The sequence below is a fragment of the Pseudophryne corroboree genome, chromosome 9 (genome assembly GCF_028390025.1).
Source record: "Pseudophryne corroboree isolate aPseCor3 chromosome 9, aPseCor3.hap2, whole genome shotgun sequence".
Taxonomy (NCBI): Eukaryota; Metazoa; Chordata; class Amphibia; order Anura; family Myobatrachidae; genus Pseudophryne; species Pseudophryne corroboree.
Genome location: NC_086452.1, coordinates 51,604,860 through 51,620,368, shown reverse-complemented (window position 1 = coordinate 51,620,368; position 15,509 = coordinate 51,604,860). Strand labels below are relative to the sequence as shown.

Below are 15,509 nucleotides of genomic sequence, written 5' to 3'. Positions count from 1 at the left end.
TTGAGCAAGAAATTCTTCCTGCAATGTTTCGTTTGATGGCGTCACTGAGCTATTTGGGAACACGGCTTGATTTACCGCCTTCACGGAGCCATTACTGCGGGAGAAAAACATAAATGCTTGTAATTACTTACAATTCATTCCTACTTTCCAATAAACAGTGGAAGTTCCTTAAAATGGCAGATAGGAGGAAATATCTGAAGGCACTCTGCCTAATTCAGGATTGCATTGATGGTCATGTAGGGTGAAATTGCCGGCAACACACAGATGAGCGCATGCAGACACATCGAACTTCACATGTATCTACAAATACACACTGATCATGACGGTAGCTACTTCAAGTAGATGGGAAGGAGCGATGCAGCCACATAGGTGCTTGTAACTGCATACTGGTGATAATCCACGTTCATATCTGTCCACACAATGCGATGACACATACAGATGATGTGCATGGATCAATGAATCAGCCCCTCACTGTGCAAAGGTGAAGGCATCTCATCTAAATCCAAACTCCAGCCAGTGGAGATCCACCATTTCATTGACTAAAATGTTTCCATTCCCTCCTATCAAACTCAATTAACCTGGTCTATATACGCCGTGAGAGGGAATCTGGTCGGGATCCTGGCGGTTGAAATACTGATGCCGGAATCCCAATACTGATAATTCTGATCAGAGCGCCGGCGCTGGCATCATGACAGTCGGGATCCCGATCAAAGTGCTGCCCGGCTGCAGGAGTGGTAGGCAGCACGGGGAGGGGGGAGGTAGGTTTAGGCTGTGGGGGGGGAGGATTAGAGGTAGGCTGCGGGAGGGGAAGGTTAGGTTTGGGCTGCAGAAAGGAGGGTTAGGGTCTGAGGGGTATAACATGCTTCTCGACCCCTGTCTGGATTCTAAACAGCAGGATGCATGGTCGGTATCCAGTACCTTCAGAAAACCCATTGCCCAGGCTCTGCGAGCATAACCAGCTCATGCTGCCAAACACACACAGCTTCCAGCAACACAGGATTTGGAAAGCCTGACACACCCCTCCCTCAGCCCCTGTTCCCTTTTAAAACCACAGTGGAACATGACTAGGGATGTGTTTGTTTCACAGGCCACCAAAACAAGAAATCCCAGAGGAACATACTGGAAGATGTAGTCCTATTGGGTAGTAACTTTTAAAGAAAAAGGAAATCACAAAGGTGCATGCTGGGAGTAATAAAACTAAACAGTAATTGCTGAGGAGACAGAAAGTCCCAGCACAGGGGTATATTTACTAAGATTCGTAATTGTCGGGATTTGGAGGGAGATTAAATACGAATGACATCGAATGTGTAAATTTGCAACTTTTTGAATTTTTTACGCCTCATTTACTATGCTTTCGTATTCTGCATTTTCGTGTTTTCCGATGTCGATGTCATTCGTACTTTCGGGCAGTGTTTTACGGTAGTGATTAGTAAAACACTGCCGAACTTAACACAATGAATCCCGGCCGGATCCGTGAGATCCTTGCAGGGCTTCATTGTGTACCTTAAAAGAAGTGTATAAAGTGTTAAAAATCCTGAAAAAAATTGTGTGGGGTCCCCCCTCCTAAGCATAACCAGCCTCGGGCTCTTTCAGCCGGTCCTGGTTGTAAAAATACAGGAGGAAAAACTAACAGGGGTTCCCCCATATTTTAACAACCAGCACCGGGCTTTGTGCCTGGTCCTGGTGCAAAAAATTTGAGGGACAAAAGACGTAGGGGGCCCCTGTATTTTTAACACAAGCACTGGGCTCCACTAGTCAGAGAGATAATGCCACAGCCAGGGGACACTTTTATACTGGTCCCTGCGGCCCTGGCATTACATCACCAACTAGTCATCCCTGGCCGGGGTACCCTGGAGGAGTGGGGACCCCTTAAATCAAGGGGTCCCCCCCTCCAGCCACCCAAGGACCAGGGGTGAAGCCCAAGGCTGTCCCCCCCATCCAAAGGCGGTGGATGGGCGGCTGATAGCCTTTTGTGTAAAAAAATATATTGTTTTTTGTAACAGAACTACAAGTACCAGCAAGCCTCCCCCACTAGCTGGTACTTGGAGAACCACAAGTACCAGCATGCGGGGGGGGGGGGGGCGCTGGTACCTGTAGTTCTACATAGGTAAGTATGTATGTATATAAGTGTGCATGTATGTTTAATAAAATTTTACTATTACGGTGTGTGTGTTTTGTTTTTATTTGGGTATTTTTTTTGTAGTAGAACTACAGGTACCAGCGGGCCCGTTTCCCCCCCCTCACATGCTGGTACTTGTGGTTCTCCAAGTACCAGCTGGTGGGGGAGGCTTGCTGGGAATTGTAGTTCTGCTACAAAAAAACAATATTCTTTTTTTTTACACAAAAGGCTATCAGCCTGCCATCCACCGCCCTTCGATGGGGGGACAGCCTCGGGCTTCACCCCTGGTACTTGGGTGGCTGGAGGGGGGGACCCCTTGATTTAAGGGGTCCCCACTCCTCCAGGGTACCCCGGCCAGGGGTGACTAGCTGGTAATTTAATGCCAGGGCCGCAGGGACCAGTATAAAAGTGTCCCCCGGCTCTGTCATTATCTCTCTGACTAGTGGAGCCCAGTGCTGGTGTTAAAAATACAGGGGACCCCTACGTCTTTTGTCCCTCATATTTTTTGCACCAGGATAAGGCGCAGAGCCCCGTGCTGGTTGTAAAAATATGGGGGAACTCCTGTCAATTTCCCCCCCCGTATTTTTACAACCAGAACCGGCTGGAAGAGCCCGAGGCTGGTTATGCTTTGGAGGGGGGACCCCCACGCAATTTTTTCAGGATTTTTAACTCTTTCACACCCCTTCTCACTGATAAACATGCACGGATCTCACAGATCCGTGCATGCCTATCAGAACACGGTAAAAAAAAAGCAGGTCTATTTGAAAACTGCTTTTTTTTACAATTTGTATTTTTTCACGGCAGTGTTTGGCTATTGCGGCAGTGATTGTGAATTCGAATTTTTAGTAAATTACTGAGTTGTATAAAATAACAGGCGTGTTTGACCGATGGTGTATTCATTCATATTTTTTTTCTTTGCCTTCAAAAAAAATACGAATGCCCTCATCAAAGCCGAGATTTGAGTTTAGTAAATTCCCGAGATGACACTTTGATGAAAAAACACCAACTCGGTCAAAATCGGGAGCTTAGTAAATATACCCCACAGTCTCTACCAGGGGAGAGACCACCCAGACTGCCGGGCTCCTTTTTACAACAACCGGTTTAGTAAACATAAAGACACCCTCCACAACAGTCTAAACCTTCACTGTATATCATGTTTAACTTTTTTCGCTAGCAAAATACAGGTCGGACTGACGATGCGACCAGGTCAGATAAAGCACTTGCAGGCATGGTCGCATCTGATGCGTCCGTGCCAGGCAAGTGGTTAATACAGGTCAATTAAAATAACAATAAATGTCTACAAAGAACATACTTACAAGAACGCAGTTGTAATCACATACTGACACAAGGGGAAATCCCGTTTTATCAATTGCAGGCCCTGCATGAAAATAATTGTATAGAAAGGCAGTTAGACCAGATAATACAATGAAAACCAGCAGAAAGCCACTGTTGTACTACACAAGAACAGAAGCTCTACAAATATATAAACCATACTTGCCTACTCTCCCGGAATGGCCGGGAGGCTCCTGAAAATCGGGTGGCGCTCCCGGCCCCCCGGAAGAGTGGGCAAGTCTCACGGCCGTACGCTCGTCACCCGCAACCCCCCTGAATCCCCTAACAAGCTCCCGGCCTTCCCCCTGACTTGCAATGCCATTATTATCTGCGTTGCTAGACAGGGGGTGGGGCCATGATGATGCAGTCATGCAGTTACGCCCCCAATCCCGCCCCTAAACGTCATCATACCTCATCGCCACACCCCTGCTGCTCCGACCTGGCTGCCTCCTCCCGGAGGGATCAGCCAGATTGTTGGTAAGTATGATATAAACAGTGTGTAAAATTCAGCTGTATTTTATATTATACTATTACTTCCCTTACAGGACTGTTATAACATCAGTCTATCCGTATTGCTCCGGCAGATATATAGGTCTCTATAGCATAACTCCACGGCCATTGCACTCACCAGTGTTTCAGTCTTGTTCCTCAGCATAATGGTGTATGGGTCTGTCCAGTTTAAAAGTCTTGAATCAAACTTCATACTTATGATTGTGTAGTTGAAGTTTACAAAAGTAGCGTTTGCAGCAGTTGATGTGGGTGCAGCAGTTGTTGGTGTAGGAGATAATGTGGGGGTAGAAGTTGTTGTGGGTGCAGCAGTTGTTGTGGGTGCAGCAGTTGTTGTGTGTGCAGCAGTTGTTGTGGGTGCAATAGCAGTTGTTGTGGGTGCAGCAGCTGTTATTGTTGTGGGTGCAGCTGTTGTTGTGGGTGCAGTTGTTATTGTTGTGGCAGCAGTAGTTGTGGGTGCAGTTGTTGGTACAGCAGTAGATGTTTTGGGTGCAGCAGTAGTTGTTGTTGTTGTGGGTGCAGCAGCAGTTGTGTGTTCAGCAGTTGTGGGTGTAGCAGTAGTTGTTGTTGTGGGTGCAGCAGTAGTAGTTGGTGCAGCAGCAGTTGTGGGTACTGTTGTTGTTGTTTTTGTGGTTGCAGCAGTACTTGCTGCGGGTACAGCAGTAGATGTTGGTGCAGCAGCAGTAGTTGTTGTGGGTGCAGCAGTTGTTGTGGATGCAATTGTTGTTGTGGGTGCAGCAGTTGTTGTGGGTGCAGTTGTTGTGGATGCATTTGTTGTGGGTGCAGTTGTTGTGGTTGCAGCAGTAGTCATAGGTGCAGCAGTTGTTGTTGGTGGAGCAGCAGTTGTTGTGGGAGCAGCAGTTGTTGTGGGTGCAGTAGTTGTGGGTGCAATTGTTGTGTGTGCAGTGGTTGTTGAGGCTGCAGTTGTGGTTGCAGCAGTAGTTGTTGTGGGTGCATCAGTAGTTGTTGTTGTGGGTGCAGCAGTTGTGGGCATAGCAGTTGTTGTTTTTGTGGATGCAGTAGTTGTGGTTGCAGCAGTAGATGTTGTGGTTGCAGCAGCAGTAGTAGTTGTGGGTGTAGCAGTAGTAGTTGTGGGTTTAGCACTTGGTGCAGCAGTTGTGGGTGCATTTATTGTGGTTGCAGCAGCAGTTGTTGTTGTTGTTGTGGGTGCAGCAGTTGTTGTGGATGCATTTGTTGTTGTGGGTGCAGCAGTTGTTGTTATTGTTGTTGTGGGTGCAGTTGTGGTTGCAACAGTAGACGTGGGTGCAGCAGTAGATGTTGTGGGTGCAGCAGTTGTTGTAAGTGCAGCAATAGTTGTGGGTGGAGCAGTATATGTTGTGGGTGCAGTGGTTGTTGTGGGTGCAGCAGTTGTGGTTGCAGCAGTAGTTGTGCGTGCAGTGGTTGTTGTGGTTACAGTAGTTGATGATGCATATGTTGTTGTGGGTGCAGTAGTTGTGGTTGCAGTAGTTGTTGTGGTTGCAGTAGTTGTGGGTGCAGCAGTTGTTGAGGGTGAAGTAGTTGTTGTGGGCTTAGCAGTTGTTGTTTTGGGTGCAGCAGTCGTTGTATTGGGTTCAGCACTTTGTGCAGCAGTTGTTGTGGGTGCTGCAGTAGATGTTGTGGGTGCAGCAGTAGTTTGTGTAGCAGTAGCTGTTGTTGGTGGTGCAGCAGTTGTGGATTCATTTGTTGTGGGTGCAGCAGTTGTTGTGGGTGCAGTTGTGGTTATCGCAGTAGTAGTGGGTGGAGCAATAGATGTTGTGGGTGCAGTGTTTGTTGTGGGTGCAGGTGTGGTTGCAGCAGTAGTTATGCGTGCAGTGGTTGTTGAGGCTGCAGTTGTTGTGGTTGCAGCAGTAGCTGTTGTTATTGTTGGTGCAGCAGTTGTTGTGGTTGCAGCAGTTGTTGTTTTTGTGGATGCCGTTGTTGCGGTTGCAGCAGTAGTTGTGGGTGCAGCAGTAGTTGTGGGTGCAGCAGCAGTAGTTGTTGTTGTTGTTGTGGGTGTAGCAGTTGTTGAGGATGCATTTGTTTTGGTGGGTGCAGCTGTTTTGGTTGCAGCAGTAGTTGTGTGTGTAGCAGTAGATGTTGTGGGTGCAGCAGTTATTGTTGTTGTGCGTGCAGTTGTTGTGGGTGCAGCAGTTGTTGAGGCTGCAGTAGTTGTGTGTGCAGCAGTTGTGGGCTTAGCAGTTGTTGTTTTGGGTACAACAGTCGTTGTTTTGGGTTCAGCACTTTGTGCAGCAGTTGTGGGTGCAGCAGTTGTGGAGGGTGCAGTTGTGGTTGCAGCAGTAGTTGTGCGTGCAGTGGTTGTTGAGGCTGCAGTTGTTGTGGTTGCAGCAGTAGTTGTTGATGCATTTGTTGTGGGTGCAGCAGATGTTGTGGTTGCAGCAGTAGATGTGGTTGCAGAAGTAATTGTGGGTGCAGTTGTTGTGGATGCATTCGTTTTCGTGGGTGCAGCAGTTATTGTGGGTGCAGCAGTTGTTGTGGGTGTAGTTGTTTTGGTTGCAGCAGTTGTTGAGGGTGCAGTAGTTGTGGGTGCAGCAGTTGTTGTTTTGGGTGCAACAGTCATTGTTTTGGGTTCAGCACTTTGTGCAGCAGTTGTTGTGGGTGCAACAGTTGTGGTTGCAGCAGTTATGGGTGCTGCAGTAGATGTTGTGGATGCAGCAGTAGTTTGTGCAGCAGTAGCTGTTGTTGTTGTTGTTGTTGTTGCAGCAGTTGTTGTTGTGGGTGCAGGAGTTGTTGTAGATGCATTTGTTGTTGTGGTTGCAGCAGTTGTTGTTTTTGTGGATGCCGTTGTGGTTGCAGCAGTAGTTGTGGGTGCAGCAGTAGATGTTGTGGGTGCAGTAGTAGATGTTGTGGGTTTAGCACTTGATGCAGCAGTTGTGGGTGCATTTGTTGTGGTTGCAGTTGTTGTGGGTGTAGCAGTTGTTGTGGGTGCAGCAGTTGTTGTTGCATTTGTACGTGCAGTGGTTGTTGAGGCTGCAGTTGTGGTTGCAGCAGTAGTTGTTGTGGGTGCAGTTGTTGTGGTTGCAGCAGTAGTCGTGGGTGCAGCAGTAGATGTGGGTGCAGCAGTAGATGTGGGTGCAGCAGTTGTTGTGGGTGGAGCAGTGGTTGTTGTGGGTGCAGTGGTTGTTGTGGGTGCAGCAGTTGTTGTGGTTGCAGCAGTTGTTGTGCGTGCAGTGGTTGTTGAGGCTGCAGTTGTTGTGGTTGCAGCAGTAGTTGTTGATGCATTTGTTGTGGGTGCAGCAGTTGTGGTTGCAGCAGTAGTCGTGGGTGCAGCAGTAGATGTTGTGGGTGCAGCAGTAGTTGTGGGTGGAGCAGTAGATGTTTTGGGTGCAGTGGTTGTTGTGGGTGCAGCAGTTGTGGTTGCAGCAGTAGTTGTGCGTGCAGTGGTTGTTGAGGCTGCAGTCGTGGTTGCAGCAGTAGTTGTTGATGCATTTGTTGTTGTGGTTGCAGCAGTAGTTGTGGTTGCAGTAGATGTGGTTGCAGTAAATGTTGTGGTTGCAGCAGTTGTTGTGGGTGCAGCAGTTGTGGGTGCAGCAGTTGTGGGTGCAGCAGTTGTTGAGGGTGAAGTAGTTGTTGTGGGTGCAGCAGTTGTGGGCTTAGCAGTTGTTGTTGTTTTGGGTGCAGCAGTCGTTGTATTGGGTTCAGCACTTTGTGCAGCAGTTGTTGTAGGTGCAGCAGTTGTGGTTGCAGCAATTGTTGTGGGTGCTGCAGTAGATGTTGTGGGTGCAGCAGTAGTTTGTGTAGCAGTAGCTGTTGTTGGTGGTGCAGCAGTTGTTGTGGTGGTTGCAGCAGTTGTTTTTGTGGATGCAGTTGTTGTGGTTGCAGAAGTAGTTGAGGGTGCAGTTGTTGTTGTGGATGTATTCGTTTTCGTGGGTGCAGCAGTTATTGTGGGTGCAGTTGTTTTGGTTGCAGCAGTAGTTGTGTGTGTAGCAGTAAATGTTGTGGGTGCAGCAGTTGTTGTTGTTGTTGGTGCAGCAGTTGTTGAGGGTGCAGTAGTTGTGGTTGCAGCAGTTGTTTTGGGTGCAACAGTCATTGTTTTGGGTTCAGCACTTTGTGCAGCAGTTGTTGTGGGTGCAACAGTTGTGGTTGCAGCAGTTGTTGTGGGTGCTGCAGTAGATGTTGTGGGTGCAGCAGTAGCTGTTGTTGTTGTTGTTGGTGGTGCAGCAGTTGTTGTTGTTGTTGTGGGTGCAGCAGTTGTTGTGGATGCATTTGTTGTTGTGGTTGCAGCAGTTGTTGTTTTTGTGGATGCCGTTGTGGTTGCAGCAGTAGTTGTGGTTGCAGCAGTAGATATTGTGGGTGCAGCAGTAGATGTTGTGGGTTTAGCACTTGATGCAGCAGTTGTGGGTGCATTTGTTGTGGGTGCAGCAGTTGTTGTTGTTGTGGGTGCAGCAGTTGTTGTTGTGGGTGCAATTGTTGTGGGTGCAGCAGTTGTTGAGGTTGCAGTTGTGGTTGCAGCAGTAGTTGTGCGTGCAGTGGTTGTTGAGGCTGCAGTTGTGGTTGCAGCAGTAGTTGTGGGTGCAGCAGTAGTTGTGGGTGCAGCAATAGTTGTTGTGGGTTTAGCACTTGGTGCAGCAGTTGTGGGTGCATTTGTTGTGGTTGCAGCAGTTGTTATAGGTGAAGTTGTTGTGGGTGTAGCAGTTGTGGGTGCATTTGTTGTTGTTGGTGCAGTTGTGGTTGCAGCAGTAGTCGTGGGTGCAGCAGTAGATGTTGTGGGTGCAGCAGTTGTTGTGGGTGCATTTGTTGTTGTGGGTGCAGTTGTTGTGGTTGCAGCAGTAGTCGTGGGTGCAGCAGTAGATGTTGTGGGTGCAGCAGTTGTGGGTGGAGCAGTAGATGTTGTGGGTGCAGTGGTTGTTGTGGGTGCAGCAGTTGTGGGTACAATTGTTGTGGATGCAGCAGTTGTTGAGGGTGCAGTTGTGGCTGCAGCAGTAGTTATGCGTGCAGTGGTTGTTGAGGCTGCAGTTGTGATTGCAGCAGTAGTTGTTGATGCATTTGTTGTGGGTGCAGCAGATGCGGTTGCAGCAGTAGATGTGGTTGCAGCAGTAGTTGTGGGTACAGTTGTTGTGGATGCATTCGTTTCCATGGGTGCAGCAGTTGTTGTTGTGGGTGCAGTTGTTTTGGTTGCAGCAGTAGTTGTGTGTGTAGCAGTAAATGTTGTGGGTGCAGCAGTTGTTGAGGGTGCAGTAGTTGTTGTGGGTGCAGCAGTTGTGGGCTTAGCAGTTGTTTTGGGTGCAACAGTCGTTGTTTTGGGTTCAGCACTTTGTGCAGCAGTTGTTGTGGGTGCAGCAGTTGTGGTTGCAGCAGTTGTTGTGGGTGCTGCAGTAGATGTTTTGGGTGCAGCAGTAGTTTGTGCAGCAGTAGCTGTTGTTATTGTTGGTGCAGCAGTTGTTGTTGTGGTTGCAGCAGTTGTTGTTTTTGTGGATGCCGTTGTTGCGGTTGCAGCAGTAGTTGTGGGTGCAGCAGTAGATGTTGTGGATTTAGCACTTGGTGCAGCAGTTGTAGGGGCAGTTGTTGTGGTTGTAGCAGTTGTTGTTATTGTGGGTGCAGCAGTTGTTGTGGATGCATTTGCTGTTGTGGGTGCAGTTGTGGTTGCAGCAGTAGTTGTGGTTGCAGCAGTAGTTGTGGTTGTAGCAGCAGTTGTGGGTGGAGCAGTTGTTGTGGGTGCAGCAGTTGTTGGTGCAGTTGTGGTTGCAGCAGTAGTTGTGTGTGCAGTGGTTGTTGAGGCTGCAGTTGTGGTTGCAGCAGTAGTTGTGGGTGCATCAGTAGTTGTTGTGGGTGCAGCAGTTGTGGGCATAGCAGTTGTTGTTTTTGTGTATGCAGTAGTTGTGGTTGCAGCAGTAGATGTTGTCGGTGCAGCAGTAGTAGTTGTGGGTTTAGCACTTGGTGCAGCAGATGTGGGTGCATTTGTTGTGGTTGCAGCAGTTGTTGAAGGTGCAGTTGTGGGTGTAGCTGTTGTTGTTGTTGTGGGTGCAGTTGTGGTTGCAGCAGTAGTCGTGAGTGCAGCAGTAGATGTTGTGGGTGCAGCAGTTGTTGTGGGTGGAGCAGTAGATGTTGTGGGTGCAGCAGTTGTTTTGGGTGCAGTTGTGGTTGCAGCAGTAGTTGTGCGTGCAGTGGTTGTTGAGGCTGCAGTTGTTGTGGTTGCAGCAGTAGTTGTTGATGCATTTGTTGTGGGTGCAGCAGTCGTGGGTGCAGCAGTAGATGTTGTGGGTGCAGCAGTAGTTGTGGGTGGAGCAGTAGATGTTTTGGGTGCAGTGGTTGTTGTGGGTGCAGCAGTTGTTGTGGTGGTTGCAGCAGTAGTTGTGCGTGCAGTGGTTGTTGAGGCTGCAGTTGTTGTGGTTGCAGCAGTAGTTGTTGATGCATTTGTTGTTGTGGTTGCAGCAGTAGTTGTGGTTGCAGTAGATGTGGTTGCAGTAAATGTTGTGGTTGCATCAGTTGTTGTGGGTGCAGCAGTTGTGGGTGCAGCAGTTGTGGGTGCAGCAGTTGTTGAGGGTGAAGTAGTTGTTGTGGGTGCAGCAGTTGTGGGCTTAGCAGTTGTTGTTGTTTTGGGTGCAGCAGTCGTTGTATTGGGTTCAGCACTTTGTGCAGCAGTTGTTGTAGGTGCAGCAGTTGTGGTTGCAGCAATTGTTGTGGGTGCTGCAGTAGATGTTGTGGGTGCAGCAGTAGTTTGTGTAGCAGTAGCTGTTGTTGGTGGTGCAGCAGTTGTTGTTGTGGTGGTTGCAGCAGTTGTTTTTGTGGATGCAGTTGTGGTTGCAGCAGTAGTTGTGGTTGCAGAAGTAGTTGAGGGTGCAGTTGTTGTGGATGCATTCGTTTTCGTGGGTGCAGCAGTTATTGTGGGTGCAGCAATTGTTGTGTGTGCAGTTGTTTTGGTTGCAGCAGTAGTTGTGTGTGTAGCAGTAAATGTTGTGGGTGCAGCAGTTGTTGTTGGTGCAGCAGTTGTTGAGGGTGCAGTAGTTGTGGTTGCAGCAGTTGTTGTTTTGGGTGCAACAGTCATTGTTTTGGGTTCAGCACTTTGTGCAGCAGTTGTTGTGGGTGCAACAGTTGTGGTTGCAGCAGTTGTGGGTGCTGCAGTAGATGTTGTGGGTGCAGCAGTAGTTTGTGCAGCAGTAGCTGTTGTTGGTGGTGCAGCAGTTGTTGTTGTGGGTGCAGCAGTTGTTGTGGATGCATTTGTTGTTGTGGTTGCAGCAGTTGTTGTTTTTGTGGATGCCGTTGTGGTTGCAGCAGTAGTTGTGGTTGCAGCAGTATATGTTGTGGGTGCAGTAGTAGATGTTGTGGGTTTAGCACTTGATGCAGCAGTTGTGGGTGCATTTGTTGTGGTTGCAGTTGTTGTGGGTGTAGCAGTTGTTGTGGGTGTAGCAGTTGTTGTGGGTGCAGCAGTTGTTGTTGTTGTGGTGGGAGCAGCAGTTGTTGTTGTGGGTGCAGCAGTTGTTGTGGGTGCAATTGTTGTGGGTGCAGCAGTTGTTGAGGCTGCAGTTGTGGTTGCAGCAGTAGTTGTGGGTGCAGCAGTAGTTGTGGGTGCAGCAATAGTTGTTGTGGGTTTAGCACTTGGTGCAGCAGTTGTGGGTGCATTTGTTGTGGTTGCAGGAGTTGTTATAGGTGAAGTTGTTGTGGGTGTAGCAGTTGTGGGTGCATTTGTTGTTGTGGGTGCAGTTGTGGTTGCAGCAGTAGTCGTGGGTGCAGCATTAGATGTTGTGGGTGCAGCAGTTGTTGTGGGTGCATTTGTTGTTGTGGGTGCAGTTGTGGTTGCAGCAGTAGTCGTGGGTGCAACAGTTGTGGGTGGAGCAGTAGATGTTGTGGGTGCAGTGGTTGTTGTGGGTGCAGCAGTTGTTGTGGGTACAATTGTTGTGGGTGCAGCAGTTGTTGAGGGTGCAGTTGTGGCTGCAGCAGTAGTTATGCGTGCAGTGGTTGTTGAGGCTGCAGTTGTGGTTGCAGCAGTAGTTGTTGATGCATTTGTTGTGGGTGCAGCAGATGCGGTTGCAGCAGTAGATGTGGTTGCAGCAGTAGTTGTGGGTACAGTTGTTGTGGATGCATTCGTTTCCATGGGTGCAGCAGTTGTTGTTGTGGGTGCAGTTGTTTTGGTTGCAGCAGTAGTTGTGTGTGTAGCAGTAAATGTTGTGGGTGCAGCAGTTGTTGAGGGTGCAGTAGTTGTTGTGGGTGCAGCAGTTGTGGGCTTAGCAGTTGTTTTGGGTGCAACAGTCGTTGTTTTGGGTTCAGCACTTTGTGCAGCAGTTGTTGTGGGTGCAGCAGTTGTGGTTGCAGCAGTTGTTGTGGGTGCTGCAGTAGATGTTTTGGGTGCAGCAGTAGTTTGTGCAGCAGTAGCTGTTGTTATTGTTGGTGCAGCAGTTGTTTTTGTGGATGCCGTTGTTGCGGTTGCAGCAGTAGTTGTGGGTGCAGCAGTAGATGTTGTGGATTTAGCACTTGGTGCAGCAGTTGTAGGGGCAGTTGTTGTGGTTGTAGCAGTTGTTGTTATTGTGGGTGCAGTAGTTGTTGTGGATGCATTTGTTGTTGTGGGTGCAGTTGTGGTTGCAGCAGTAGTTGTGGTTGTAGCAGCAGTTGTTGTGGGTGGAGCAGTTGTTGTGGGTGGAGCAGTTGTTGTGGGTGCAGCAGTTGTTGTGGGTGCAGTTGTGGTTGCAGCAGTAGTTGTGCGTGCAGTGGTTGTTGAGGCTGCAGTTGTGGTTGCAGCAGTAGTTGTGGGTGCATCAGTAGTTGTTGTGGGTGCAGCAGTTGTGGGCATAGCAGTTGTTGTTTTTGTGGATGCAGTAGTTGTGGTTGCAGCAGTAGTTGTGGTTGCAGCAGTAGATGTCGGTGCAGCAGTAGTAGTTGTGGGTTTAGCACTTGGTGCAGCAGATGTGGGTGCATTTGTTGTGGTTGCAGCAGTTTTTGAAGGTGCAGTTGTGGGTGTAGCTGTTGTTGTTGTGGGTGCAGCAGTTGTTGTTGTGGGTGCAGTTGTGGTTGCAGCAGTAGTCGTGAGTGCAGCAGTAGATGTTGTGGGTGCAGCAGTTGTGGGTGGAGCAGTAGATGTTGTGGGTGCAGCAGTTGTTTTGGGTGCAGTTGTGGTTGCAGCAGTAGTTGTGTGTGCAGTGGTTGTTGGTGCAGCAGTTGTGGGTGCAGCAGTTGTTGAGGGTGCAGTTGTGGTTGCAGCAGTAGTTGTGCGTGCAGTGGTTGTTGAGGCTGCAGTTGTTGTGGTTGCAGCAGTAGTTGTTGATGCATTTGTTGTTGTGGGTGCAGCAGTTGTTGTGGTTGCAGTAGATGTTGTGGGTGCAGCAGTTGTTGTGGGTGCAGCAGTTGTTGAGGTTGCGGTAGTTGTTGTGGGTGCAGCAGTTGTGGGCTTAGCAGTTGTTGTGGGTGCCGCAGTCGTTGTATTGGGTTCAGCACTTTGTGCATTTGTTGTTGTGGGTGCAGCAGTTGTGGTTACAGAAATTATTGTGGGTGCTACAGTAGATGTTGTGGGTGCACCAGTAGTTTGTGTAGCATTAGCAGTTGTTGGTGGTGCAGCAGCAGTTGTTGTTGTTGTGGGTGCAGCAGTTGTTTTTGTGGATGCAGTAGTTGTGGTTGCAGCAGTAGTTGTCGGTGCAGCAGTAGATGTTGTGGGTGCAGCAGTAGTTGTCGGTGCAGCAGTAGTTGTTGTTGTGGGGTTAGCACTTGATGCAGAAGTTGTGGGTGCATTTGTTGTGGTTGCAGCAGTTGTTGAAGGTGCAGTTGTAGGTGCAGTTGTTGTGGGTGTAGCGGTTGTGAATGCATTTGTTGTTGTGGGTGCAGCAGTTGTTGTGGGTGCAGTTGTGGTTGCAGCAGTAGTCGTGGGTGCAGTGTTTGTTGTGGGTGCAGCAGTTGTTGTGGGTGCAATTGTTGTCGGTGCAGCAGTTGTTGAGGGTGCAGTTGTGGTTGCAGTAGTAGTTGTTGAGGCATTTGTTGTTGTGGGTGCAGTAGTTGTGGTTGCAGCAGTAGTTGTGGTTGCAGCAGTAGTTGTGGGTGCATTTGTTTTTGTTGGTGCAGCAGTTATTGTTGTTGTTGTGGGAGCAGTTATTTTTGTTGCACCAGTTGTGTGTGTAGCAGTAGATGTGGGTGCAGCAGTTGTTGTGGGTGCAGCAGTTGTTGAGGGTGCAGCAGTTGTTGTTGTGTGTGCAGCAGTTGTGGGCTTAGCAGTTGTTGTTTTAGGTGCAACAGTCGTTGTTTTGGGTTCAGCACTTTGTGCAGCAGTTGTGGGTGCAGCAGTTGTGGTTGCAGCAGATGTTGGTGGTGCAGCAGTTGTTGTGGATGCATTTATTTTTGTGGCTGCAGCAGTTGTTGTTTTTGAGGATGCAGTTGTTGTGGTTACAGCAGTAGATGTTATGGGTGCAGCAGCAGTAGTTGTTGTTGTTGTTGTGGGTTTATCACTTGGTGCAGCAGTTGTGGGTGCATTTGTTGTGGTTGCAGCAGTTGTTGTAGGTGTAGTTGTTGTGGGTGTAGCAGTTGTTGTGGGTGCAGCAGTTGTTGTGGATGCATTTGTTGTTGTGGGTGCAGCAGTTGTTGTTGTGGGTGCAGTTGTTGTGGTTGCAGCAGTAGTCGTGGGTGCAGCAGTAGATGTTGTGGGTGCAGCAGTTGTTGGTGCAGTGTTTGTTGTGGGTGCAGCAGTTGTTGTGGGTGCAATTGTTGTCGGTGCAGCAGTTGTTGAGGGTGCAGTTGTGGTTGCAGTAGTAGTTGTTGAGGCATTTGTTGTTGTGGGTGCAGTAGTTGTGGTTGCAGCAGTAGTTGTGGGTGCATTTGTTTTTGTTGGTGCAGCAGTTATTGTTGTTGTTGTGGGAGCAGTTGTTTTTGTTGCAGCAGTTGTGTGTGTAGCAGTAGATGTGGGTGCAGCAGTTGTTGTGGGTGCAGCAGTTGTTGAGGGTGCAGCAGTTGTTGTTGTGTGTGCAGCAGTTGTGGGCTTAGCAGTTGTTGTTTTAGGTGCAACAGTCGTTGTTTTGGGTTCAGCACTTTGTGCAGCAGTTGTAGGTGCAGCAGAAGTTGATGTGGTTGCAGCAGATGTTGTTGGTGCAGCAGTTGTTGTTGTTGTGGGTGCAGCAGTTGTTGTGGATGCATTTGTTTTTGTGGCTGCAGCAGTTGTTGTTTTTGAGGATGCAGTTGTTGTGGTTACAGCAGTAGATGTTATGGGTGCAGCAGCAGTAGTTGTTGTTGTTGTTGTTGTGGGTTTATCACTTGGTGCAGCAGTTGTGGGTGCATTTGTTGTGGTTGCAGCAGTTGTTGTAGGTGTAGTTGTTGTGGGTGTAGCAGTTGTTGTGGGTGCAGCAGTTGTTGTGGATGCATTTGTTGTTGTGGGTGCAGCAGTTGTTGTTGTGGGTGCAGTTGTTGTGGTTGCAGTAGTCGTGGGTGCAGCAGTAGATGTTGTGGGTGCAGCAGTAGTTGTGGGTGCAGCAGTTGTTGTGGGTGCAGCAGTAGATGTTGTGGGTGCAGCAGATGTTGCTGTTGTGGGGGCAGCAGATGTTGCTTTTGTGGGTACAGCAGTTGATGTGGGAGCAGCAGTAGTAGTTAGTGCAACAGCAGTTGTGGGTGCAGCAGCTGTTGTGGGTGCAGTTGTTGTTGAGGAGGG

At 48.9% G+C, this 15,509-nt stretch overlaps 1 protein-coding gene across 1 annotated transcript in view; it reads right to left on the bottom strand.

The window, feature by feature from the left end:
* Positions 1-329: 329 nt before the first annotated feature.
* Positions 330-15,509, bottom strand: part of LOC134958714 (mucin-2-like) — a 39,177-nt gene continuing 23,997 nt past the window's right edge. Inside the window, exons 2-5 of the mRNA XM_063941467.1 lie at positions 8,046-13,587; positions 5,293-7,547; positions 4,604-5,199; positions 330-409 (exon numbers count right to left, since the gene is read on the bottom strand). Of these exons, the coding sequence (XP_063797537.1) occupies positions 330-409; positions 4,604-5,199; positions 5,293-7,547; positions 8,046-13,587 (8,473 nt within the window). The remainder of the gene's footprint in view (positions 410-4,603; positions 5,200-5,292; positions 7,548-8,045; positions 13,588-15,509) is intronic.